The sequence below is a fragment of the Tiliqua scincoides genome, chromosome 7 (genome assembly GCF_035046505.1).
Source record: "Tiliqua scincoides isolate rTilSci1 chromosome 7, rTilSci1.hap2, whole genome shotgun sequence".
Lineage (NCBI taxonomy): Eukaryota > Metazoa > Chordata > Lepidosauria > Squamata > Scincidae > Tiliqua > Tiliqua scincoides.
Window position 1 is genome coordinate 31,975,324 of NC_089827.1, and position 26,997 is coordinate 32,002,320.

A 26,997-nucleotide genomic window follows, 5' to 3' on the forward strand; every position below is an offset into this window, starting at 1 on the left:
TAAGAAAGCCAGGTCTTCTGCTGAAAACAGCAGTCTCATACTGAGTTTTCCCCATTCCCCTTAATAGCATGCAGTACAATGGAACCTGTCTGGCTAGCTAAGCTAGTGGTCATCACCACATTGGGTTGCAGTGAGTTACATAAGTTGATTTTGCATTTTGTTCAGACATTGATCTAGCATTGATTTCCGATCAACATTCTTAAGAGAAGAATTATTTGATATGAAGCAGAAAAATAAGATTTTGTTTCCACAGAGGGTGATGGTGGTGGAGAAGCAACCATTTATGCAGACTGTGTCCAGAAACTGTTAGTCTTTGGCATATCGCATATTGACTTTGTTGCCATTCACTTATGCCAGCCACAGCTGGTAGTGCTGACCTCCTACTTATTTTATTTAAACCATTAAAAGTCTTGTTTTTCAAACTATATGTTGGGGTAGAGAAGCCTAGAAAGTCCACTGAGGCTTCTTCAATGAGATCAGGAATGGAGAGATTGGGACACACATGACCCTAGAAATGCAGTTTTTCCTATTGTCCCTTGCAATACACAGCTGCAGGGAAATTAAGTGTGTTCAAGATTACATGTTCAGTTCACCCAGTGAAAAGAAGAGACTCTGGGTTTGCCCAGCACGGCATATGAATGTTATGTGCTTCATAGAATGAGGATAGGAAAACAGACCAATTGAGATCTACTGGCAGGTTTTTAGATTTCCAGTTTATCAACTTGGATTTCCAGTTCCTTATTATTATTATTATTATTATTATTATTATTATTAATAAAACTGCACATTAAAAATTGTTGTTCTGCTAATTACTTCTCTCTCACTCTCTGTAAAGATGTCTTCCACATCTGTAAAATAGGAATGTGTATTAGTTGGTTCCCTTTGATAAGGTCTTTGTGCAGCTCTACTGACCCATTATAGAATTTTGTTTTAATTCCTATATATGCAAGTCCTCTGAATGTAACATGGGGGGGGGAGGGGACGGGAACAGAAGAGGCAAGTGGTTCTATCCCTCCACCCAAGCCACCATTTTGAACCTAGCTCCAGTTGGTGCCCCTACCTGAAGCCTGCCCTAGAAAACTCTGCAGGACCCTCTGCTGTGCACAGAGTCTCTGTGCAAGATATGAGGAAGGGTTTCAGAGCAGGGGAAAGAGGATTTAGAAACGCTTCCCTGACAGAAAGCCAGAAAGCAACTGTTCTACAAGATGAAATCTAACCTATTTCAGCACAGAATGATCTAATAACAGCCTGTTATGTTTCATTAGTACCCATGTGGGAGTGTAAAAATTCCATGTAATTAAACATGCAGGAGCAGACAATCAGGGCTCTCAGAACTATAATTTATCTGTAATTTTTGCTGTTTAATTCAGAATGCTGGAGAATGCTCACTTATGGGCAGGAGGTCTGGTCTAGAGGGTAGAGCCTCCATTTGCCTGAAGATTAACATCCACAAGGTCGCCAGTTCGAGGCCACCGGCACCGTGCGACCTTGAAGCAGCCGGCAAGCTGCAGCTGAGCTGTTCCATCTGCTCGGAGCGTGGGAGGATGGAGGCCAGAATGTTAAAACCAGATCAGAGTGTAACATCTTGAATGTGGTGGTTCTTGAAAGAGAGAACCTTCTTTCAATTTGTAAAAATCCCTGCGTGGATTTAATAAGCCTGCCTGTGTAAACCGCCTTGAATAAAGTCTTGAATAAAGACCAAGAAAGGCGGTATATAAATACTGTATATTATTATTATATTATTATGGAAAAGGAATATTGTATATCAACAGAAACTGAATGCAAACACATGCAAAAACAGAAGTTCTTAAGTCACTTGTAGCACAATCCTATACATGTTTGCTCAGAAGCAAGTCTCATTTTGTTCAATGGAACTTAGTCCCTGGTAAGTGTGCTTATGTTTGAATACTTATCTTCTGAATGTACTCAACCACTCCCCTCTCTTTGGACATCCACTTGCCATGTGGCTATATCCACCTAATGCAACCTTCGGTAGAGAAGGTAACAAGAAATATGAGAAACCCAAAAGGTGAATCTAAATTCACAAGGATGGGGGGAAACTGTGGCAAAAGATCAGGTCAACACTCTGGAAGCGACCACCCTAGGTCCCTTCCAGAGGGTTGTGATCATTTGCTATTTCCACTCATGCATACAGCCCAGCAATGTGTGGTGCAGGGGTTGCAAGTAAGGCAGAACTGCCCCACTTTTCCATGGAAAAGCACCATAGCTGCTTTCCTTATGCCCAAGAAAGCAGGTGTAAGGAAAGTTTCCTCAGGTGTAAGCAGGTGGGGCAGTTGCAGTGCTTTTCCACTGACGAGAGGGCAGTTCTGCTTCACATGCCACCCCTGCACCACACATCCCTGATACAACCCTTTGGCTCAAGCTTCCCATAGCTGTTAGCGCCTTCAGGAAGCCCAGATCAGGGCATGGAGGCAAGACAAGCACCACTTCTAAGGGCTTTGGGAAGGAACAGGCATGCTCTTTTTTTTCCCTTTGAAACTGGAAATCCTTCCTTAAAAAAAAAAAAAAAATTGGGAAACTTCTTCCCCAAAGTGATTCTTCATTGGCTTACTTATTCGCAACAAACTTAATTCTCTTTTGTACAAATTATTTACTTGTTGTTCTTAGTTGGACCATGTTTCAAGATACAAACCTGGCTGGTCAGGGTTTCTCTTGCCAGAAGTCTTGTAAAATGGTGAGTACTGGAAGGGGTCCTGACAGATTTGCTCATCTGCCAAGGAAGACAAACACGGATATCCCAGTTCTCCCATTGGGTCACCAAAGTGAGGCTTCCTGCCTTTAAAAGGGTAATGTTTGACTTAAGAACAAAACAACTTAAGAATAAGATCCTAGAACCTAATCTGTTCTTAAGAAGGGGAGCTTCTGTATCTGTTTTTTTTCTCCTTTTTTATGTGTTCTTTGGTTTGATGTATCAGATTATTTGTTTCCTGCTATCTTTCTATATTTATGTACATTTCCTTAATTTTTTTCTTTAAAACAGGGCCTGAAGGCAATAGTTCTACCATACTGTTTGCCACCCAGTAACTGATAGTGCCATACTGTGTCTGTTCCAGTTAGCTATCATGTCTAAAAGTTTCCATCTTCGGTTGTGGGGAGAACTTTCCAATAGATATGTGCTCACACTGCACACACCACATGCATTTACCTTTAAAAAAAAAAAAAAAAAAGAGGGCCAGAAGAAAGGAGGTTAAGAGAGAGAGATTAGGATCCCATCCTTTTGAATGACTTTATTAACAACTTGGCTTACAATTCTTCAAGTAAAAAGGTTTCTTTTTTTCTTCTGAACAAAATTTTAAAATATAACTCTGAATATAGATTTTCCTCATTATTTACATGAAATTGTGTGTGTGTGTACATGCAATCCCTATATACAGAATACAGTCTTGTTCTGCAGAATTAACAATGTGCCCATCATCCTCTGGATAAGAAAAATTAAGATGCCAATAGTTTTTTTCCCCTCTTCAGTTTTACAAAATGTTCTCAACTTGCACCTTGATTTGCTGTTTTTCTTTCCTCAAATAAGCAGCAGGTTAAATGGTCATGGTGGTACTGAACAAGCACTACTCCAATAGGTGCTCCAAGAAGAGCACAGAGCGGTGGCATCAGTTGGTATACTGTTCATAGAACGCAAGTTTGACTCGCTCAATCTGGTGGCAAAGTTTGATAGCCGGGCCCAGCTTGAGGTCCATGCACTCCTGAACAGTCGGAAGGGTCAGCAGAAGTAGAGCCTGGCCGTCAATGTCCTGGAAAATAAAGAAGCAGAAAGAACTTTGCACTTTCAGACTGTACAGTTTCCAGAGCCTTCAAAACCAGGCTCCAAGCAGCAATTAGTCTCCAGGTCATGGATGAACTGTCAAAATGTGAAGAAGTAGTAGTAGATGAAATGTGGAGGAGCAACCAGAACTGCCCATGTGGAGGAGCTCACTTTACATTCTAAGCCAGGGAAGAACTGCTCATGGAAATTATGCTTGATTCATAATGACACTGAGGATTATGAATTGGACAAATTCATACTTCAAACATGTTAAATATGAATGTCAGCAACATCATGAAGCTTGGGTTTTACACATCACAGCCTGCATAGAACAAGAAATGGAGGAGATGCTGCTAGAGGTGGGGAGGAGTTGGCCCAGGGGCGTTGAGAGGCTTCCATCGGTAGAAGCCTGAATAGGGGGAGTATATTAATACAGAATTTATTCATTTAAAACATGCTAAAGGATGGGCTGAGACACACTGATGCTGTTACCCTATGTAAGTGTGTCCAGTCGGGTAAAACATCAAGGGGAAAGTGGTTTTATAATATTTATAAAGTGATTTTCAACCTTTTTAATCTCATGGCACACTGACAAGGCACTAAAATTGTCAAGGCACACCATCAGTTTTTTTTACAATTGGCAAGGCACACTGTGTTGCCGGCAGGGGGCTCATAGCCCCCAAATGGTCCTACTAATAAATGACCTTCCCCCAAACTCCCCCGGCATACTCATGGACCATTTGTGGCACACAAATGTGCTATTGCCTATTGGCTGAAAACTGCTATGGTAGGATGTCGAATATCTTGAAGACAGTATATTAGATCAAATATTTGATATAAAATATTAAATATTCTGCAAAACATGGAGAGGGGGCAAATCCATTATTGCTCTAACTATGGCCTGCAAAGTCTTGATGTTCAAATCTCAGATATGACACTGAAGAGCAGTAAAATAAAAGTGTACCTGTTCATGAAATATTTTGGCAAGAGGAGCACAATCTGTCAGCCTGATGAATCTTACCACGTCCATCACAGTCCACTCCAATGGGTTACTGTCCAGGATGAGTTTCTCCTCTGGCTCTTGCTTCATCTCCTACAAGTGCATAACAGAATTATGGAACTGGAAGGGACCCTGTGTGTTATCTAGTTTAGCTTTGGGTCCAGTGACAATGGTGGGAGTAGAATGAAAACACCACAATAAATAAATCAGTAAATGAACAATAAATCCTTTTATGAGAATCATAATGTATGAAATAGCACAAGTTAATGTGAAAAGCTTGCAGATTTCTCTCTTTGGGGTAAGATATTGCTTTAAAGCAGGGGTGCTCAATAGGTGGATCGCGATCTACCGGTAGATCGCGAGGCAAAATGAGTAGATCGCGGAGTGCCGACCCCCCCCCTTCAGGTGCCTCTGAGAGGAAACGCTGTGAGTAAGGCCCATTGTACTCAATGGGGCTTACTCCCAGGTAAGTGTGGCTAGGATTGCAGCCTCACAGCCTAATCCTAGGCATGTCTACTCAGGAGTAAGTCCTGTTATACTCAGTGGGGCTCAAGGTACACCAACATACATTGTACACATAAATGTTATATGTTATGATGGCGTGAACATTGTAAAAAAAACTCTGGTAGATCTCCGGGCCTTGCTGGGTTTCAAAGTAGCTCTCGAGTCAAAAAAGTGTGAGCACCCCTGCTTTAAAGATATGTATTGGGAGTTTCTATCTGTTAACATAGCCTGAAGTGTGTGGGAAATTCCTGTGTGCCTGTGGGCTTAAGGCTACATTCTTTGACTGCAAGTCAAAAGAATCCATATCTGTTTGGATGGGTGGCTGGGAGACATCAGGACCTCCACAACTATGTGGAGATGGAGCTTCAGAACCAAATAAAACATGACATGGGAATTCTGTGATCAGAAGTCCCAATGTCTTTCTGAAAAGAAGTGGGGGGGGAGGGTTGGTGGTATGGGGGAAGGGTTTAACTCTTTATCTTTTGCACAGACCCCCCAAACTGCTAGTCCCACAGAACTAGCAGTGGAGCAGAAAGCTTATTTGTGCCCATAAGTTTTTCCCTTCCAAAGATAACAACAGCTTTGAGGTGGCACATCAGGGGGAAGGGTTAGAGGGTTAGGACCCCCTCTGTGCTGCCATCCTGAGCCACAATCAACCCTCTTCACCCTGCTTTTTGAAAAGCAGGGTGACATTGAGAACTCCAATTATGGAAATCCTATATCATGTCTAGTTAGAGATTCAGAGCCTTGAACATCCTCTCACCCTACTTTGCAGCTAGCAGAATAAAGCTCTCAATGTAAGTAAATACATGCTGATGTGTGTAAATTGTATAAATAACGCAAGTTGCAGCGTCCATCTTTTCTTGGTGCAGGATCTGGGTTCCTGTAGTACAAAATTCAGATCTTGAGATTTGTTATTTTAGGGGTAAAAAACACAGTATATTCACTGTGTAAATGTGTTACAATTCTCTAATGGAAACAGGCACACATAAAGATAACGGTAAAACAAAAAGATACTGACAGTTCAGACCTTCATTTGCCTGATCCGAGCCCTTTTAGCATGTTCTCTGGGACATAAAAGGGACAACGCTTTCCGGGCTTTCAATCCTCTCTCTGTGCAAGCAGGTTGGTATGATTCTGTGCTGCTTTGCAACTTCATTACATTTGCAGGCCTGGCCAGAAACACATCTGCTGAAGTTATGTCTGCTTGATCATCAGGCAGTTCAGGGCTGGTTTCTTCACTCCATGTCTCATCATCCAGGGCCCCTGGTTCTTCCTCATCACTCTCCTGAAAAGAGGTTGTGTCCACAGAAAAAATATGAACCAAAATTAAATAAATTGTGTTAACTGGACCGATGGAATGGTTATCTAGAATTCCTTGTGAAACAGTCCTGAGTTCTGAGGCAAGATTAATTGAACATATTTGGGTAACTGATATTCACTAACTGGTAGGATAATTCAAAAACAGGTAGATGTCTGGGGTAGTGGTGGTAGAGTAGGGAATTATCTTCCATAATGACCAGCCATGTTGGATACACCACACATGTGCATCTCTGACCTAGGAGGTTTGGAAAATCTCTGGTGTTTAGACACTGGGTAGAATGGTATGTTCTGTCATGCCTTTGATATGGATATCTGAGTTTTTACTATCTGTCTTTTTACATGTGAATTGCTGCTCATTTATTGCTTTTATCAAAATCTGATTTTAGCTGCCTTGTAGAATCTTGTTGATGGGACAAAAAGATAGGGTGAAGATATTTCAATGAACCAATGTATGGGAGTTTTATGTATGGAAGTCTCTGTAGACCCTCCAGTCCTTTCCACATGTCTCTCCCAGTCTCTGGTTCCTCAAAGTAGTGCAAATGAAGAGTGGTAAACAATGTGGGTCTGATCCACCATAAGAAGATACCATTAGAAATTTGGACTTCTGATGTCATTGGGTAAACCATATAATCTTGAGGCCTCTATGAGTGCTGTACTCCTCCTGTCCTTCCTACTAACATGGAAGTCTCCATCAAGATAGTGAGGAGGACCTGATAAATGCTTGGAAAGGTATAGTGAGCACAGCAGCCTCTAGGCTCCATCAGATATCTGTGAAAGTGTCTAGAGGCTTTACAAAAGGCCTTTCACAGATATATGTGAAAGGGTCTAGAGGCTTTACAAAAAGGCAAACTATTTTTGTCCCTTTGAGGATTCATTTTAATTCATTCTGCTACATGTGTAGATGCAGATTTAGTGATGAACATGCAGTCATTTAACTTAATCCTTCAAGTCTGAGTCATTTGAGAGTCAGTTGGGAAGCTTCCTAAACATTCTAATTATTAACAAGCACTGCAGATACTTGCCTATAAGTCAATCTCGCAGACAAGTCGAGGCAAATTTTGAGCCCAAACCATGGAATGTTCTGTGACCCTTGGATAAATCAGGGGGGTGTTAAACTTGGGGGGGGGGGTATCTGACTAGTTTTGTCTGATTTTACCCAAGGCCAGATCCTGAAAAATAACCTACCAGTAATTGTTACCTAAGAAATGTACAGTCTCTAATTTATTAAAGTATAGTAAAAAATCATAAGATACATTTTTATTCTTTAACTTTTTAAATTCTGGCCTTCACAAATTTTTTATAAACACTAATGGAGTAAGTGCCTGTTAAAAACATACCAGTAGAACCATTGGTCAAATCCTTCTTTAAGGTGCCTGGTGTGTTAAGCAGAGGCTCAACATGTAACATGCAACATAAAACACATAACTGGGAGTGTGCAATTCAATTAACAGAGGAGAGACAAGCAACAAGGAATGAGCATGAGCAAGCACAGCTGCACATAGTTGCAACCCTATTTACTCAGAAGTAGACCCATTGCTTTCCATGGGTGTTATTCTTAAGTAATGGTAAACTGAATTGTAGCTGGAACTTTGTTTCATATGGAAATGAGAATTCCATCCTGGTATTTTAAAAACCAGACCCCTAAAGCCATTATTGTTTGATTTTCTATGGCTTTGTGAATTTTTTGTTGAAAAGTAGTACATAAATACTTTTAATAATAATAAACTGAGGGGTGTGTGTGAAATTTTTGAAAATAACTTGCCAGGAACTGTTCTGAGGCAGCAGCAAAAAGAAAAAAAGGAAGCACTTTACCTCTTCTCAAAGCTGGGAGGGAGGAAGGTGCTTATGGGAGTTGTGAGGAGTAAGTACTGCACTTCCATAGCAGCAACCCTCACATAGACTACAATTCCCATAAATGCCTTCACTTCTCTTCCTGTCTGGAGAAGAGGCTAAAAGGGCTGCCTCTGAATATCGTAATTACAATTTCTTCTTTTCCCTCCACCCCCTATCCTGCTTCTCAGCCCAGTCTCACCCCCTCGTAGCTGCTAAGCTTCTCAGAAGCTCCCAAAGCCTTCTACTTTATTCACTGTATTGACCCGTGTAGAAGTCGACCCAGGTTTTCAGGCTCAATTTTAGGCATAAATTTTTTGGCTTACAGGCGAGTATATATGGTATATAGGAGTACTGAGATTGCGCTTGCATTCTTAGTAACTTTTCACCAGCCTAAGAGCTGGAAATAGACCTTAGCGATTCACATATAAATCGGCTCTCTTATGAAAACACTGAGCGATTCTGTAAAATCTAAAAAGGAACTCTTTTGTTCTGGAGAATTGAAAAAGGAGAAAACTTCACCTCTGCAGACTCTGTGGTATTCGGTTCTGCTGCAGTTGCCAGCCTTTTCTTTGGCACTAAAATGGGTTTTCGTCTTTTTCTGTGTCTACTGGACTTGCCATGACTGCCCTCCAGTCTGCGGCTTTTGTTGTCACCAACTGAAGGCTTAATGACTTTCCTCCTCTTTCCACAATAATATGCTGGAATAAATCATGTATTCATTTTATATACACACATATATGTATAATCACATTATTGTGGCTGACTAAAGGTAATCAGGACCAAACAGCTTTTTAGTACTGAAAAGCTGATCGGGGGGAATCAACTTATTGCCCAATCCTATTCCCCAACATTGGTGCCAATGCAGCTGAACTGGCAGAGCATGCACTGTACCCAATTTGGGGTGGGGGGGTGTCATCAGCCAGCAGGAAGTAAGTAAATATTTTTTTTACTTACCCCCTGGTAGGCTGCCCAATTGCCTACCAGGTTTCTTTGTACCTACACCAGCCATTTTGTTGGCACACATCTGAGGAAAGAAAAGGGGAGAGACAGGCTGGGAAAGAGGATCCTGGCACAAGTAGTTGCCACTAGAATCTACCCCTTTCCTGCCATCCCCCACAATGAAATTCCCCTGCCTCCCCAACCAGGATAAGCCTCCACTGCCAACTTATCAGAACCAGCAGAGGCTTCAGGAGCCACTGCTGAGTGCACTGTTCCACTGCCCATTTACAGCAGTGACCTGGAAGTGCTTGACAGCAGCCCGCTTTCACACCACCAAAAGGGCCTTGTGATAGTTTGGTAAAATACAACACTTATTACAAATGTTTTAGCTATTTCAGGGATACGATGAAAGACTAAACCTGGAGTTGACTTCCTCCAGAGCCTTCACCTGCCAATGCTGCAGAAGTGGCATCAAGTTAGGCCAGGTGGGGCACTGACCAAGGGCCCATCAGAGGGCCCACCTGACCAGGCTTAGCCCTAAATAGAAGCAGCAGCAGTGCCCAATGCACTACCAAAGGGTGGCATGGATTTGACATGACACCAGCACTGCTGTACCACTTACAAGGTCTTTTGCCAGACCCACAGTTTCCATACTGCATGCTACAGGGTACTGAGGGATATTTTAAATTTTTTTGAGGGCAACATGGCAATACTCAACATCTGTTGGACACTGAAACTACTAGCTCAAGCAGTGCTGTGAAAAAATTACTGGATGACATGAACTGAGAAAGCTGGGGAACCACTGCCTTACACTGTTCATACTATTCAGTCAGACACTCCTTTCACTTTCTCTGGATCCTGCATTGCCCTGTTCTCCTATCCAGATCCTCTCACCCATCCAAATTAAGACAGAACCCAGGCAGAGATGGAAGAAGGTCTGCAAATGTCATTTCTTCCTGTAGTATGAACAGGAGAACTGAAAGCTGCATCCATTTCAACTCTTGGTGCTCAATTAGTCTCAACACAGAAATGGGATGTCACCTTTCCTTCTTCCAAGTCCAGGAAGTCCCAGTTGTCCCCAAGGAGTCTGAGTAGTTGGCTACCTTCCACAAGCATAAGCCAACACTGTGATTCATAATACAATTTCACTCATACTCACTATACTTTGTTTTGGTGTGAATGGAGCAGTTTTCTGGGCAGGCTTCAGTCACTGGAAAAGGGCTAAATAAATTTGGGCAGCATTCTAGCTTAGCGCAGACTGTTCGGCAGAAATCCAGGACTTGGTCAGATGTCCGGACAATCTTGACTGTTGCCCTATAGGTTTTCCCTCGGTATCTGTTAGAGCGGGTTGCAATGCAGCAAACATCACTCCATCAATTAAGAACTCTGAATGCTATAAATGTTTAAAAAACGTAAGATTTTATCTCTGGAGATCAGCTCACTGAACCAAGGTTCCTACTCATATTCAGGACTGCTACGTTCACCTCCCACCATGGATAAAGTATAATGTGTGATACAAACAATGCATGCAAACATCTGTACATGGCACCTGCCCAACCTTTCCTTTTTGTGGGAGGATTTCCAGGCTGGTAAGTGTATGAGCCAGCTTTTCAAGAATAAAGAATATTTAAGTTGCAGCAATGTATGGCCATACAAATCAGAGGGCTCTGCATTGTTCTCAAGAATGGAATGTGCCAGATGGGGAGAAGACATTGCAATATGGCTGAGCACATGCAACAAGTCTGAAGTTCAATCTCATGTGTCTCTACATCAAAGCCAGGATGGTGTAGTAAGTGGTTCTCAAACTTTTTAGCATCAGGACCCACCTAAACAAATAGCTTCACTTTACCAGCCCACACAAACCTTTGTGGCTGTAATGGTGATTGGGTAGCAGTCCTTCCCCCAAGTAGCTGTTTATCCCCCCAAGATGTTGTTTATCCCTTGATGTACATAGCCTAATCTATCCTGTCAGTTTCATGAATCACCAAATCTTGGGTCATGACCCGCTGGTTGTTCCTGGACCCCCAGTTTGGGAACTGTTGGTAGTGGTTTGGGAGCTGGACTTAGACCTGAAAGATCCAAGTTCAAATCCTTGCTCAGTCATGAAGTTTTCTGGGTGATATTGGGCCAGTCACTATTTCTCAATCTCACCTCACAGGCTTGTTGTAAGGAGAAAAGAACTGTGCACACCACCCTGTGCTCCTATGAGGAAGGGCAGTATAAAATGTGAAAAATTAATAAAAGATCAGGCAGCAGGTAAGGGGGAAGACCTCATATGGGGCACAGAGGAGACCAGGCCAGATGGACCACCAAACCCTCCAGATGAACTGAAAATGCAACTGAACACATGTTTGAAAAGACCATCAATGATGAACAACTGTCTTTCCGGAAAGTTCATCTACCACTAGTGAACTTCTTGTTAAGGAACATGCAATAAGAATATCACTGAAAAAGTTTAAGTCGTGTGTCTTGAACCAGGGTCTCTGGCACTCAGACCTGTGTGCCTTACTTACTACACCAGTGGTTCTCAAACTGGTGGATCGCGACTATTCTCCTGTGGGTCACGACAGGTCTCCTGTTTGCAGAAGATGCTTTGCAATTGCTCCATTTGAAGATTCCAAGCCTTGGGGAGCCCTGTGGAGGGCTGCGCAGAACTCCCCACACCTCCTGGAGCCTGCTGCAGCCCTAACTCCATGGAAAGTAAGTGAAAGCATCCCCTTCCCTTGTTCCCCTTAGCGACGTGATTCCGTGGATCGTGTTGCGGCACTTCCCCTCCCCCGCAAAGACTTACTTTGGGAGTAAATCTCCTCCAAAGTTTGAGAATCACTGTCCTACACCACTGGGGTAGCTCTCAGCTTGAGAGACTTATTGGTCTTATCCTTGCTGCACTATAGCACAACACAGACCATGGCCAGAGAGGGTCCTGCAGTTCATAAACTCAGACAGGACATGCGATCCTGGGAACCAACAGAGGCCTGTTTGACCCTATATAACTATCGTTTTAACCTTGTTTCCTTAGTCTGTGCACTGATGAGTTGCACACAAACTCTCCTGCCTTGCATCCATCCTCTGCCTGACCTTGATTACATACCTGCCTCTACCTCCCAGAGAATCTCTGTCATCACAATGAACCTTCCTCTACTCCTCAGATCCTGCCTGCAGTTTCTGGAAACTGAACTGTGGCCCGCCTGCAGGTGTCAAAACCTGATGGAAGCCTGACTAAATCCCTGAATGCAGTCTGAAAGCGTCTGCATTCAACACAAGTAGAAGCTTTCAACATGCCACTCAGGTAGATGCCCAATAAAAGATGACTGGATTGAATGATGTCACCCTGGATACTTGCATTATTAACAGTATAATCATTGTTCCAAGGAGACTTTTAGTTTGCCAGCTATCTTTAAGTAATAAGAAACATCAAAAACTATTAGCTGTGAGCGCTGTAAGACTTTAAAGTTCACTGGGCTTTGCATCGATTGTAATACATTTAATTCATAAAGCAAAATGGATTTTACTCAAGGAATCTTTTAATGCTACAACTGACGCTAAAGGGGCAGAGATCAAAGATCTCCAAAGTAATGACCCACATAAGAGAACTTTGAAGGAAAAACAAGTTTAGATATCTAAGAATATAGAGAAAGTCTTGTTCTGGACAAGGGAGGCTTCCTGCTTCCTATTAACATTTGATTAGTCTCTTCAAGCGTTCAGGCTGCCTGCCTGCATACTGCACTATAAACTGGCATGCTTATAGCATTCAATAAAAGGAAGAAATATTTTTGCTTGGAGCTACCAATACAAACATAAATGAAGTTAATGGGCCAGGGGGGTCTGCAGATACTGGATCAGTGGATATGGTGGGCCCCTGTATTGCAGATCAAGCTGCTCAGTACAACTATGATGCCCCAAAAGAGGAGTGACTCCACAAGTTGAGCTTTGTGGGGCATGTAGGCCCCGTGCGGCATGTAGGCAGGTAGGCCCTGCCCAATGAATTCTGAATTTGCATGGAGTTGATGCACATACAATATATATGCACAGAATTCACTCACTCTCTCATGACTGAGAACCCTGGAAAAGCAGGTTTCCCAAGTGCAAAAGAGGAAGCCCTAGATGTGAACACTTGTATACCGTCCCATGACTGTTCTGCTCTCAAATAAGAAAAACAGGATTTAACAGTGAGAGAATGAAAAGCAGTCCTTACTTTGCTTTGAGGGTCTCCTCTTGAAAATTCCACCTGGGGTCCTCCACAAGCTGCAGCTCCCGCAAAACACTCCCAGGTTTGTAAGCAGAGTTGATCACCATGCTGAGGACCTTTTGAGAGACAGCAAGGAAAGGAACAGATGGTTGCTTTCCATAGTGGCAGATTTGTGCATCGACCCTGTCCACAAGACGGGTGTGACTGCAACCCTGGCCCCCTGGATGGAAGTTTTAAATTATTTTTGTATATAAACGCATCCTCAGTTAGTGCCCCACCTGGCCAATTACTGATGTCATCCCTGATTACAGGAAATGGTAAATTCTCTCCATGTCATATGATCCTCACCTCCTTCAGAACCAGCACGCATTTGCCAGGTCCAACAGACTGTGGTAGTTCTGCCAATCTCCCTTTGTTCAAATGTGGTCCTGAGAAGCAGCGATGATTGATAAACAGTGCAGGGCAACTGTATCTCCCATTGATGGTACCTGCAGAGAAGGACCATAGTTCCATGTTCCTATATCACAACTAAAAATCTCCTTGATCTGCCATCCATCATCTTGGGTGAGAAACAAAGGGGTACATGCTCAAGATTACGTAATTCAGCTTTTTGATTCATGGTAGCAATTTGATCACCCTTCCCTGTTGACTACTGGTGTGGTTAAAGAAAGGCAAAAAATTAGTTCCTCTCTTTCCTCATTTTCAGAGGATGCTTATGTATGGAGTGAGAATTTAAATCTATGTTAATCACTGTGGTTATGGGACTGGGGTTGTACTTTGGGTTAAAGCAAAGACAATAAAGGGGTATGACTATTTTTCCCACTTCTGGACTCATTCATATGGACAACTCCCTAGCAGTAACCTCCCAAAAGCAGTGTAGAATTTATTTCTGAATAAACAAGCACAGAAAGAGCCAACAGAAGGACACCACCCAAGAAAAACTATGCATATCCTATTCTCACAACACATCCAGGGTAAACACATACATGCGAAGGTGGGGGGCAGGATCATGGCAACATGAGACCCTGCCCAATGACTTATGAACATTCGCTTCAGTGTTTGCATGAAGCCAAAGAACATAAAATGTATATGCACAGACTCTGTCCACATGACTGAGAACCCCAGGAAAGCTGGTTTCCTTAGTGCAAAGAGGGACCCCTACACACAAACACTTGTACATGTGCTGACTGCACGCAGACATTCAAAAGAAGACTGAGTCCCCCATTCATTCACCCTGTTCACAAGAACATAACTACTTTTTGGGACAGACCAGTTCTGATCCCTGACTGATAGGACTGAAACAGTCTGAAGGTGTGAAACAGCACATCCAGGATGAGGAAAATGTTCCCATGAAATGGCTATTCCCTACCTGATATGATTAAACCAGCCACATTTTGAAAAATGACCAAACATTTGGATGCTTTTGATGTATACAGCGAGTGACTGCTTCTTCCCCATGGTTGCTCCCATGTTGATAAAAGTCAAGGGCCATGAGGTTCCTTCCAATATCATATCTTGAACAATATGCAAACAATTCTTTTTTTTTTTTTTAAAGCAACAGTGCTTCATGCAACAATGTTTGAAGTTCTACAGGAATGTTCCAGCCAGAGCCAGCCCATCATGAGGCCAAATGAGCCAGTTGCTTCAGGCAGCAAAGTGGGAGGGGAACCCATCTTCCCTCTCGCCTCCACTGCACCTCCTATTACCAGGATTGGTAAAGGAAGAGGAGATGAAGTAAAAGTGTAGAGGAAAGGAGCTGGAAAGGAGATGCTCCAATCCACCCTCTCCTCTCCCTTGTACTTTGTCTTCTGCTCTATCTCCCCTTCTTCCCTTTCCGAACCAAAATGTAGAAGGAGCAGGGGCTGGAGCATCACCAGGTAAGAGAGGACATCACTTTGCATGCTGTCTTGGGCCCCAAGAGCTCTTGGTCAACCCTATTTCCAGCACCCTCCAAAAACTCACCCATTGTGTCACACTGAGGAATTATGCAATGGTCATGAAGTATTTTCTCAACAGGAACTGCAGATGGTAACCTACTGGGTGACAAAATTATGCATTTAAATTATGTGTAATTTAGGGGACAGTTTACACAAGAAAACGTTGCCTGCAAGGAATGTACGTTAACCTATATTGCAAGCACTCACGGGTTCTTGTAATGAACACAAAAAGCAAATAAACACAGATATATTTAGCAGATGTGAGCTACCAAATAAATTAATGTAACTACTTGAATGAAGGTAACGTCCATTTAGGAAACTCATATTCTGGAGAGCAGCCCCCAGATGCAGGAGATTCGTATTTGAGCCCAAATTAGGCTGTTGGTTGCCTGTAGAGCTCCCATTGTATGGAAAGTTTTCACCCCTATTAAATCACAAAGCTGCGTTGTTTGCTTTAGGAAAGCCTATGCTAGTAATGGCTAAGAGACCAAGCTGTTAATTGGAAAGTCCCTGATTCAACTCTTGCCTCTGCCACGAACTCACCAGTACTCCTTTAACAAGCCACTCTCTCTCAGTCTCAGTTGCTCTACCTGTAATAAGGGGATAACAAGCTCTTCTAACAGGGCTCTTGTAAGAATTACAGTGATAATGTGCTTGAATCACCTAGGCTGCAATCCTAAACACAATTTCCTGGAAATAAACACCATTGAACACAATGGGACATACTTTTGAATAGACATGCATAGGATTGTGCTGCTGGAATACTCCAAAGTGCTACATAAATGCTATTCTCTCTCTCTCATCTAATTTATCTCCAAGGATTGCCTCAAGAAGGATATTTTGTAATCTTGAGACAGGGTGGGAAGAAAATCTAATATTTCTAGATTCTAGTATTTCCATTCCTGGCACAACAGAACATAATATTTTGAGATATGCCCTTGAGATCTACAGATGTAAGCACATACATGCCCCAAGTTCGATTTTGTGCATCCTATCCATGCAGGCACAGAATTTTAAGGCAGTGTCTGTGCACACACTAAATTGTAAGATGCAGAATGCCAGCCATGTGGCTTAGCCACTTTATGCCATCATCAAGCTTAAACCTTATTTATTTACATATTAAAGCTGCTATGTTATTTACATTTTAAGTGCCTACTTACTGCTTTTCTGGTTGCACGACTGCTATCTTTCTCTTCCTTTGTACTGCAAAATGAGAGAGTAAGAATGACATAGTTTGGTAACAATGTTTGCAGGTGCCTTACACAATCTGTTCACTGTGTTGGGATGCAAACTTCAAGCCAGATGGCCAAGTTGGACTTCTTCACCCTTTCATAAGAATGTAAGTCTTGCCTTGCTGGATCAGTCCGACTAAGACCATGTTCTATCTGTAATCACAGCCAGCTAATAGCCTCCAAGATGTTCCTAAGTGAGGCATGATAAATCACCCTCCCCTGGTAATCTGTCCCCAGTTACTTGAATTTGGCTTCCATGTAGCTGTTATGGCTAACAGCTATTGATTTTAAACTGGCACTAGGCCAGGTCACTCCTGCTTGAATCACACCTGTTATTACTTGAATAATTACAGCTTAATTCAGTCCTGCAGAATGGAGAATGGAGAAATTGCAGGGAGTGTCCTTAGAGGAGACTGTTCTCATTCATAAGCAAAGTTGATCCCCCAGAACTTGGCCTCAACCAGGATTATAATTGGCTTTCTGGCTACATCTGGGAGTAACCATCCCATTTTAGGTACAGTATTGGAATACTATGGCTGCAATCCTACACACACTTTCCAGGGAGTAAGTTCTACTAAGACCTGTTTAAAATCAATAGCTCTTATTTCTGAGTAGACATGCATAGGCTTGTGTTGTATCTTTCTTGTGATGCTAATTTAACCTTAAGGGGCCATTGTTCCAGTGCTGATCAATGCTTTTTTTTAATGCTTTGCATGAAAACAAACACACCTACTGCTCTCTCTTGGAGCAGAGTCCTTTGGCAAGTTAAAAACTAACAGATTTATTGTGGCACAATTTTCATGGATAAGAACATTCCATGAGATGCAATGTTATCCTCAACTGGCAGATTTCTCTCTCAATCTCACTCTGGGAGTAAAGTAAACAGTGGGGTCAAACAGCAACAAGACACACATGGTTCGGTTTGTAAAATTCCGTGAAAAGCTGAAAGATATTGGGTAGGAGAGGGGTGTCTGATCCTGTAAATGGCCTCTGGTCAGAGTACCTGGGATCCAACAAAGCTGTGGTTCACATACATTTAGCACCAGGACCCACTTCTTAGAATGAGAATCTGTCAGGACCCACTGGAAGTGACATCATCAAGTAGGGAAATTTTTAACAGTCCTAGGCTGCAATCCTACTCACACTTACCCAGGAGTAAGTCCCATTTATTATCATTGTTAAAAGAATATACATAGTTGCTTGTTAAAAGTACAGGTAACATCTGTGACATTTCCTCAAATGCAGTCACATACTATTAGTTATTTGATTTTTCTCTGTAAACCGCTTTGTTAACTTTTTTGTTGAAAAGCGGTATATAAATACTGTTAATATTAATATTAATATTAATATTAATAATAATAATAATAATAATAATAATAATAATAATAATAATAATAATAATAATAATAATAATATCATGGTAACATCAAGTCTAATATATTAAAAGTTAAATATTAAAATGAATGTGGACCCACTTGAAATTAGCTCGCAACCAACCTAGTGAATCCCGGCCCACAGTTTGACAAATGCTGCAACAAAGATGCTGATATTTCTTACTAACCAAAAGCAGTTCATGTTTCTGAAGATGAGCTAATGGTTGGGAGAGTGCCCTGTGATCAAAGGTGCTTAATTTCACTCCCCCACACACACTGAGGATGGGTGTATGTGAAAGAGCAAAATGAACAAAATACATGCAATTAGTTTGGGTGAGGTAGAGAGAGATAGCTGGAGGGTACAGGGCTGTATCTCTAAGCATCAGATGTTATCTGCTGCTGATTTGTAGCAGTATTCCCTTTGTTGACTTCCATTTGACATCCAGCTTACACATTTGTAACTCAATTAAGTATTACCAATATCCTGTAAGCCTCAGAGGCCAGTATCCATATCCCCTTGGAATAGCATAGCACCCATACTGGGAGGTGCTGCGGGCTGGGGGATAAGAATAGGCCCTCAGTTTGGCTGTACTTGTCCTTAGAGGCAACTAAACAGCCACTGGGTAGATGGGACTCGTTAGCCTGGGAAGGCAGCTCATCTGAGAGAAGGAAAACTCTGATCCCAAACCTCCACTGCCTTGTGGCTACATCCAGTTATGGAAAAGGCTTCAGGAGTCAACCTCGAGGCAAAATCCGGAGTCCCTAAGGCAGTTCATGGCTGAACACGGTCACATTCTGGCAACTCCTGCGACGCCGCTGGAACCAACCATATTGACTTCTGCCTTTCCATTGGACCAGTTCAGCGACGTGGAGGAGGGATTTACTGCAAGGGTAACAGCCTATCCTCCATACCTACTTTACCCAGGCTTCGCGCACTGGAGAGGACACTCTGTTCCAGAAGCACCATTCAGAGTGCGATACCATGGTCTTCTGAGACTGAAGGATGCCAACAAGATACTGGGAGGTGGGGAGTGACTATCAGCATAAAAGGTAGGTCCATTCTGGAAGCTTAGAAAGGGTTTGTTATGCGAGAGGACTGCTGCTGTGGAATCGTCACTGTGCTCATTTTATGTTCATTTATGCTTCACAGAGAATTGTCAGGTACAGTGCACTTTCATGGCCATCCACCATTTTTCATGCTTTTCTATATCTCTGCCAGCCTACTGAGAACAGTGCTCCAAATATCTGATGAAACAGGCTCTAGCCCAGGTCAGATCTGCTACATTTCACAGTTTTAATAGAGCAACATGGCTCTCCTTTGGTAACTGCATAAATTGAGATATTCTGTCAGGCCCCCTCACTGCTTGCCCTACACCAAAATCTTTCTTGTTCCAGCAGACTATTGTCTTCTGCAGACAGTTTTGTCTGTTGTTGCTGTTGTGTTCTCAGTTGCTCCATTTGTACATGTACAAATTTGTACATGTACATGTTGTACAATCAATTGTACATGTTGTGTTTTGCTGTATTTTTTCATCTTTTGTAGTATACCACTTTGAACTCCTTTTGTGGAAAAGTAGTTGATACATTTAATAGATAAATACTAATTAAAGGCTAATTCAGCTATTACTAAAATGATGTATATTAAATTATAAAACTACAATTTCATTTAAAAATGTTACTGTGCTTAAAAGTTACTGTGCAAACTATAATGTTTGTCCATCTTGATTTTATGGGAACTGCTCTTAATAAAAATATTAAAGCAATGCAAATATTTTCATCTTCAGTAGAATATATTGTGTGATTAAGTCCTGCACGCATGATTGCTCCCAGGACTTTTTTTTTTCTCCTGCAGTGCATTAATAGTATCAAAGCTGCATTCTCCCAGATTAGGCATGGCTCCTTGATTTTAAAATCAAACATATTTTGCTCTTCACAAACAATTTAAAATAAGCAGTGCATTTTCAGATCCGACTTGCAAATGGTAATGCAGACAGGTGATTCTTTTTTCCATTCATGCCTTTCTTTAGAATTTTACATTCAACAGGCAGCCAAAGAATAACCTCAGCCAATAGTAGAATAATAAAATTAAAGGCTTAGGGAACACCAAGAAAGAATTTCCTGTCCTTACAAATCCCATACTTCCCAAACGTCTATCCAAATTATCTTAAAATGCCCTCACCGTGATCACCTCAGAAAATTTTCTTGAAAGATACTCAGAGAAGCATAAACAAGGTGCTCAGAGAAATGGGAGTCTGCATCTAACTCTGAGAAAAACATGGGTACCTCCACTGGCAAGGACCATTTTAAAAAAAGAATGCCCTACAAAAATACTGCATTGCAGACCATATAATTAAAAAAAATTAGTTGGAGAAAGTTCTCACAGGAGGGAAGGTTGAACAATATACTTAAGACAACATGTAGTTGGCCCTCAGAGACTTAGGGTGCAATCCTAACCCCTTATGTCAGTGCTTACCAGCACTGGCATAGCAGTGCCAATGGGACGTGTGCTGCATCCTACAGTTGGGTGTCACTCATGGAGGCCTCCTCAAAGTAAGGGAATGTTTGTTTCCTTACCTCAGAGCTGCATTGCCCTTATGTCAGTGCTGAAAAGTGCTGACATAAGTTGTAGGATCGCACCCTTAGAGTGCAATTCAAATGCACTCTTTGGCTGGCGCAAGTCCCTTACACCATCCTGCGAGTGTTGCAAAAGTGCCATAAGGCCAAAAGTGCCATCGCATAAGTGTGATGACTTGGGAGCAGGCTGCACAGGTGGAAGGATGCGCGCCAGCCTGCTCCTGTTGGATCCAGACCGGCACATGGTAAGTTTATGCCAGCAGAGGACTGGCGCTTGGGCCGGATCCTAACCCTCCTCCTGAGCAGCCCAGCATTACACGGGGTTGCTTGGATTTGCACCAGCAATTTCACTGGTGTAGATCCTAGTAGCCCAATTGAGATGGGCGTTACTCATGGTAAGGGGACATGAGTCCCCTTACTCCAAGTTGTGCTCTCTCTCCAGCTTCAAACCTGCACTGGATACAGCGCAGGCCAGCCTGCCTGCCTGTTCCAGCGCAGGTTAGGATTGGGCTGCCCATACCTAGAGACCCTGGGGGCTGATATGGTGAACCCTGAAAAATGACACCAATTCTAGTAGTACATACCAACAAAATATCAAACCTACCAACAAGACCCCCACACCCAGACCCCCACCACAGGCAGAGAGAGAAACAAAATTGGGACAGTAGTTTACCAGGGCAGGGACCAGGAAATAGGAGTGTTCCTAGGGAAGAAGGAGAGTTGGAACTCAGGGGAGCAAAAAATACTTTCATTTCTTGACTAAAAGATGTATTCAGGGCTTCCACGCTCTATTTAAGCTCAGAATCTCTCATGTTCACCTTGCTCAGTTTCCTCCAAAAAGAACCATAGGAGAGGCAAAACCTCAATAGAACATCCTTCGAATAAACTGTTTTAGCTGCTGTCATCAGGGAATCACAGATCAAGACTTTTATGCCCCAAAGAAAATAAACTGACAAAATGTACTGATACAGGGGTTGGGAAAGGTAATAATAAAAAGAGACAGGGGTTGAGAATGTTCCTGGTATTTTCAACTGAGCATCAGTCTGAGCTTCTGTCTCTCCATTTGGTTTTTGATGCTATTCCCTTTACAGTAGATCCAGACTTCTCATCCGTGTTTTATGGAAAGTATGTTTTATGGAAAGCCATAAGCTCAGCAACCTAGCAATAGGTACAGACAAGCACTAATACTTACAAGACAGAAACCAGGTCCTGAACCCCTCCACCCCTGGGGTGCTTTGGCAGAACTTTACGGAATCCCCATTTGCCTTCCACTGACAGACCAGGGACAGACTGCACTTGCTCCCAGTGTGGAAGGGATTGTCACTTCCGGATTGGCCTTTTCAGCCACACTAGACGCTGTGCCAGAACCACCTTTCAGAGCGCGATACCATAGTCTTTCGAGACTGAAGGTTGCCAATACAATGATTTAAGTCTAACTGCTGAAACATCATAGTGTAGGTTAACAATATGCAGTCGTAGATTCAGGTACTTACAAACTGCTTTATGTGGTGCTGAAAGCTTGTAAGCATTTGCTTCGCACCAACCAACTGGGAATATATCCATCGACTCAACATCAACTATGTATTCTGAGGCAGGCACCTGAAAACCTAGAAACATTCATAATGCAATTTTAAACTAGGAAGTCTGCAGCAGGAGAAGCAGAAGGATTCATTAATTTAAAAAAGATAAGATGTGTAGAAACAAAATCCGTGCTCTTCTCCAAGAACAAGCATCCTTTCATCACCTGTAGTCTCAAACACAAAGAAAAACAGCAGAGCCACTGAATTTGAAAAGCCAGACAATTCTGTAAAAAAGACCACATGATTTTCTGACAGTGTTAGAAGAACAAAGGTTATATATGCTGATGTCTTTTCTTCAGCTTTGAATCCTCCTGCTCTTGCTCAATTGCAGCTCGTTGACCAATTTGTCCGTTTATGATTTTATAGAAATTCTGTATTTATTTATTCAAACAATTTATACACCACCCACATGCCTGGTACTTCACAAAGAAGAAGAGGACAGGCCCCTGTCTGGAAGGGCTTACACATTTAGTTTATTGATGTGTACTTAAGCTTAGCTGTAGCAGAAGGCGGGGACTTCACTATCATCAGTGTTGCATGGCTTTTTCTGAAGTACAAGAGGACATGTCCATGCCCTGAGGAGCTTACAAAATTCAACACACAAATAATACTTAAATACTGTATATAGACCTTTTTTCCAAGTGCACAGATTATATCACACACCCCTTATTTTCACAATCCCACCACAGCCCTGAAAGGTAGGCCAGTGTCATAACTCCATCTACTCAGCTATGCATTAAAAAGACCAGATCCATAAGAATCTCTTCAACTCCTCATTTCTACACAATTAATGGAGTAATGGGCTGGTAGTGAAGGTACCATAACTTCCCTATGCTGAATTATCACTTTCTAGAGGGTTTTTTTTTGTGCACTCCAAAAAGCAACAAAAAAATTATCATGAGGAAAGCAGACTAGAAGGGAACAAGCTGATGAAAGGCACAGGACAGAGAAATACTCCGAGACCAGGTATAAGCGCTAGACAGGCCTAGATGGAAAGGAATCCTGGGAAATGAGCTCATTAGAGGGCACTTGGTCAGATATGGTCAGAAGGCTTTATCAAGTGTGCCAGGTTTTGAACACAAACAGATGCTAGTGTAAGAATTGCTCAGACCAGGCTGGCTGATCCATCAGGCTTGTTCCAGCCCAGCAGACATTTATAATGACCCACTGGGAGGTAAAGTACTGTGCTGTGAAAGGGAGGCCAGACCACAATGTGTGGTTGGCCACAGAGGTGCTGGAAGTGAGGTTCTGAGTCAGGGCCTGCAGCAACTAGTGCCATGCATACTGCTCCTATGGGAAGCCTTCAGGCAGAGGGTGTGACTTATCTTTGCTGTGCTGCAGCATCACCAAGGCACTGGCCAGAGAGGGTAGTGCTGTTCAGTAGTCCAGTCAAGCCTTATTTAACAGTTACTTCATGCATGGTTCCTCAATCTGAGCAGCTGGCCTCTAAGATATCACATTATCTTGCCTCCTTCCCCCCCCCCCCAACTGCTAGCTTTGGGAAACTAACCATCTGCCTGATGACCACCTGCCTGCCTCTGTCTCCCCCACTTGCTCGTTCCGAAACATGAGCTGTACCCTATTGCTGGTCCCTGAACATAGTTTGGTTTTCACAAACTATAGGTGTGCCTGAAATGTGAATCCTGGCATAATAGGGATATTCTTACACACACACGGCTGAAATTTTCCACTGATATTTAAAATAGCACTTAAACTGCAAAACATCATATACTACACAAGACAAAAAACTACTGAAATGTTGAAGCAATTCTAACTTACCTTCCAAGTGCAGCCACATGAGGCTTCCTTTTACCAAAGTGATAGAGGCCACACAGATTTCAGCGGGATTCCTGGGGTTCACTGCCTCAAGCTTCATGTTTTTTGTAAAGCCATGGCTGGAAGATACCTGAAAGAGGCCCCAAACACCAGTAATGAAGCCCCATAGCCTGAGGTTTTGTGCTCTCTTTTCCAGTGTGGACAATAACTGGGACTTGTGTTTTCCCAGTACACTGAAATGATTCAGAAGAGGGACAACTGCTCGTATGAGTGGATATACTCATCCTATTTTCCTCTCTGTCTGAACAGGTCATGCAGATTTTCTGTATTGTTTCAAATAATAATAAATAATAATAATAAACTTTATTTATACCCTGCACTTCTCCCCAAAGGGACCCAGGGTGGCTTACAACATGTTAAAAACAGATTAAAACATAATTTAACAAGCAAATAAAAACGTATTAAAACACATTAACAGATACCATAAAAACAGTAGTCAGATAAAAAGTCAGATAAAAAGAGCAAAAAGCAGCAGATCATCGAGGAATCAAGCCTGTAAAAATACTACAAGATGTAAAAAAGATGTTAAAAAGGCCATGAACTCAGAAGGCTTGTTTAAACAAAAGGGTCTTCAGGCCTCACCGAAAAGTCTCAAGAGAGGGAGCCATTCTCAAGTCAAGGGGAAGGGAGTTCCATAACGTTCAAGGGAAGGGAGTTCCAAATCCTTCAAAACCTGTTTGACCAGAGGCAACAGGGGGACAAAGAACTATGTGTATATGTGACATGGAAAGCAATGCCTCTTACATCACTCCCAACACCCTTAAAACCTATTGTCCATCTCCAGCACAAAAAAAGAGAGATGGCAATATTGTCACATGTCACCAGCCACAGCAGTCCCACTGTGTCAATGTAATATATACAGTGACATTCATGGAAGGATCTGGCAAACATGGCTGGGGTTTTCTTAAGGCAATAAATAACAAAGACATATGGCAGTGGTTTTCAAACTCTCAAGGAGAGTTTGCACTACTCTAAGTTCTTGCGGGGAGGCAGTGGGGGCGGGGGGAAGGCAGCAACGCAATCCCCAGGATCGCATCACTTGGGGGGCTGCAGGGAATGGGATGCACTCACCAGTCCCTGCAGCAGCTATCCTGGGGTGCGGGGAGCCCTGTATGAGCACTTGCAGGGCTACCCAGCCTGCAGAAAGTGAAAGTGGAGCGATTGTGCAGTGTGATCGCTCCAACTTTCACTTCTGACGAGCTGGGGAACCCTGCAGACGCTCGTGCAGGGTTCCCCACACCCCAGGACGGCTGCTGCAGGGACTGGTGAGTGCATCCCAATACCTGCAGCACCCCTGCCTCCTCGATGCCCCCACCCCTTAAGGGGGAAGAGGCCAGGGCCTTCAGGTTGGGGTGTTGCAACGCCCCAGTTTGAAAACCACTGACATATGGCAAAATTTCAAATCCTGAAATTTAGATTTTCAGTTCAGAATTTTAACATGGTCAAGTAGTTTGGCTTTTGCTATATACATAGGAAGGAAATCTTGTTTGATTGGGCAACTGAATGATATTAGTACCAAAAAACCTCAAAGATTTTGCTTTAAAGTGTTGTTTTAATGTCTGCTCTGAGCTATCTTAAATTGATGGAAAAGTATTTAAAAGCATAATGAAAAGCCAGCATCTCCTGTACATTGTTGCACACTAGCTACCACTAAATACCATCAATCACTGAGGACACCAACTTAAGGAGCAGCTTCAGCTTTGGGACAGACATGCATAATTTGTCATCATGCAGGGCAACTTTAAGCAGACAGACAAACAGAGCTGATTTTGCCAACGGTCTGATGCTGAGAACTAAAGGAAAGTTTGGAGCAAATTGTTTTAATTCAGAACCACTCACTTTAAAAAAAGAGAATTGGGCTGACCCAATATGAAACAAATTTAAATCAAAGATAGGCAGTGGAATTGGATATCCCCAATCCAAAACTCTTTTTACATTGTGCTTCCCCCTTTCAACATCAGAGTAGTCACTACTGATTCTTCTCTTGCCAAAAAGGTAAGTTTAACCAACAAAGTAGGCCTGGTACCAACAATGCCAATGGCTACCAAGACAGCAAAAGAAAAGCAAAATGGAACCATACATTTCTGAAGCAGAACTGAGGAGCTGCTTCTGCTCCACATTGTTTCTGGTAATCTGCCCAGTCAAAGTCCTGGCTAGAATAACCTGTAGGAAAATCCAGAATGCAAACACTTGATTAAGTTATTATGCCTGTCTAATAGAAGAGACACTTCTACAACCATTTCTTGCATGGATAACAGTTCAGGATAAAATGCAAATAGAAACATTCCTGTCACAAATCGCCCCACCTCACTGTGTGTTGATATGGTCAAACAGATACGATGTACACGCAGTCTGTTATGCAATCTGCATGCAGTTCACCTACATGAAAGAGTTATCTGTTTAGGAAAAAATTAACCAAAACTAAGAATTTCCCATGGACACCAAAGCAAAGTTTGTAGTCCAAGATAATGTCATTTCATATTTTGAAATATGTGACATATTCTCAATCTCAGTTTACGCCCCATGGTATAGTCTCAATCTAGACCTGAGGCTGAAAGGAAGTGGCCGGCCTACAGCCACCTGCTCAATGAATTCATGGCAGAGGCAAGACTGGAACTGGGGAAGTCCTGATTCTCAGCTCAGTCTCTTAACCATTACACAACATCAGCTCTCTAGCACGGGGCTAGGACTAGAGGCCCCTCAGGCATGAAGCTCACTGGGAGACCCTGAGCCAGTCACTCCCTTTCAGCCTAACCCATCTCACAGGCTTCTTGTGAGGGTAACCCGCAACAAGAAAACCATGTATACCCCAAGCTTCTGGGAAGAAGGATGAGATAGAAAAGTTCTTTACAAATCTGGGAATGCTTTTCCCCAGACTTCTCATTCTGCAGTCAAATCCCAG

The 26,997-nt window shown here is 42.5% G+C and overlaps 1 protein-coding gene across 3 annotated transcripts in view; it reads right to left on the reverse strand.

Moving 5' to 3' along the window:
* Window positions 1-3,263: 3,263 nt before the first annotated feature.
* SFMBT2 (Scm like with four mbt domains 2) overlaps window positions 3,264-26,997 on the reverse strand; it is a 67,517-nt gene continuing 43,783 nt past the window's right edge. For 2 of the 3 annotated variants that reach the window (XM_066634337.1, XM_066634336.1), the window contains exons 10-21: window positions 26,176-26,258; window positions 24,039-24,165; window positions 22,173-22,286; window positions 16,661-16,703; window positions 15,526-15,599; window positions 13,912-14,051; window positions 13,570-13,679; window positions 10,534-10,709; window positions 8,955-9,133; window positions 6,310-6,567; window positions 4,740-4,868; window positions 3,264-3,764 (exon numbers count right to left, since the gene is read on the reverse strand). In XM_066634337.1, the coding sequence (XP_066490434.1) occupies window positions 3,624-3,764; window positions 4,740-4,868; window positions 6,310-6,567; window positions 8,955-9,133; window positions 10,534-10,709; window positions 13,570-13,679; window positions 13,912-14,051; window positions 15,526-15,599; window positions 16,661-16,703; window positions 22,173-22,286; window positions 24,039-24,165; window positions 26,176-26,258 (1,574 nt within the window). In that variant the 3' untranslated portion in view covers window positions 3,264-3,623. The remainder of the gene's footprint in view (window positions 3,765-4,739; window positions 4,869-6,309; window positions 6,568-8,954; window positions 9,134-10,533; window positions 10,710-13,569; window positions 13,680-13,911; window positions 14,052-15,525; window positions 15,600-16,660; window positions 16,704-22,172; window positions 22,287-24,038; window positions 24,166-26,175; window positions 26,259-26,997) is intronic. The other variant, XM_066634338.1, reaches the window with a different exon arrangement.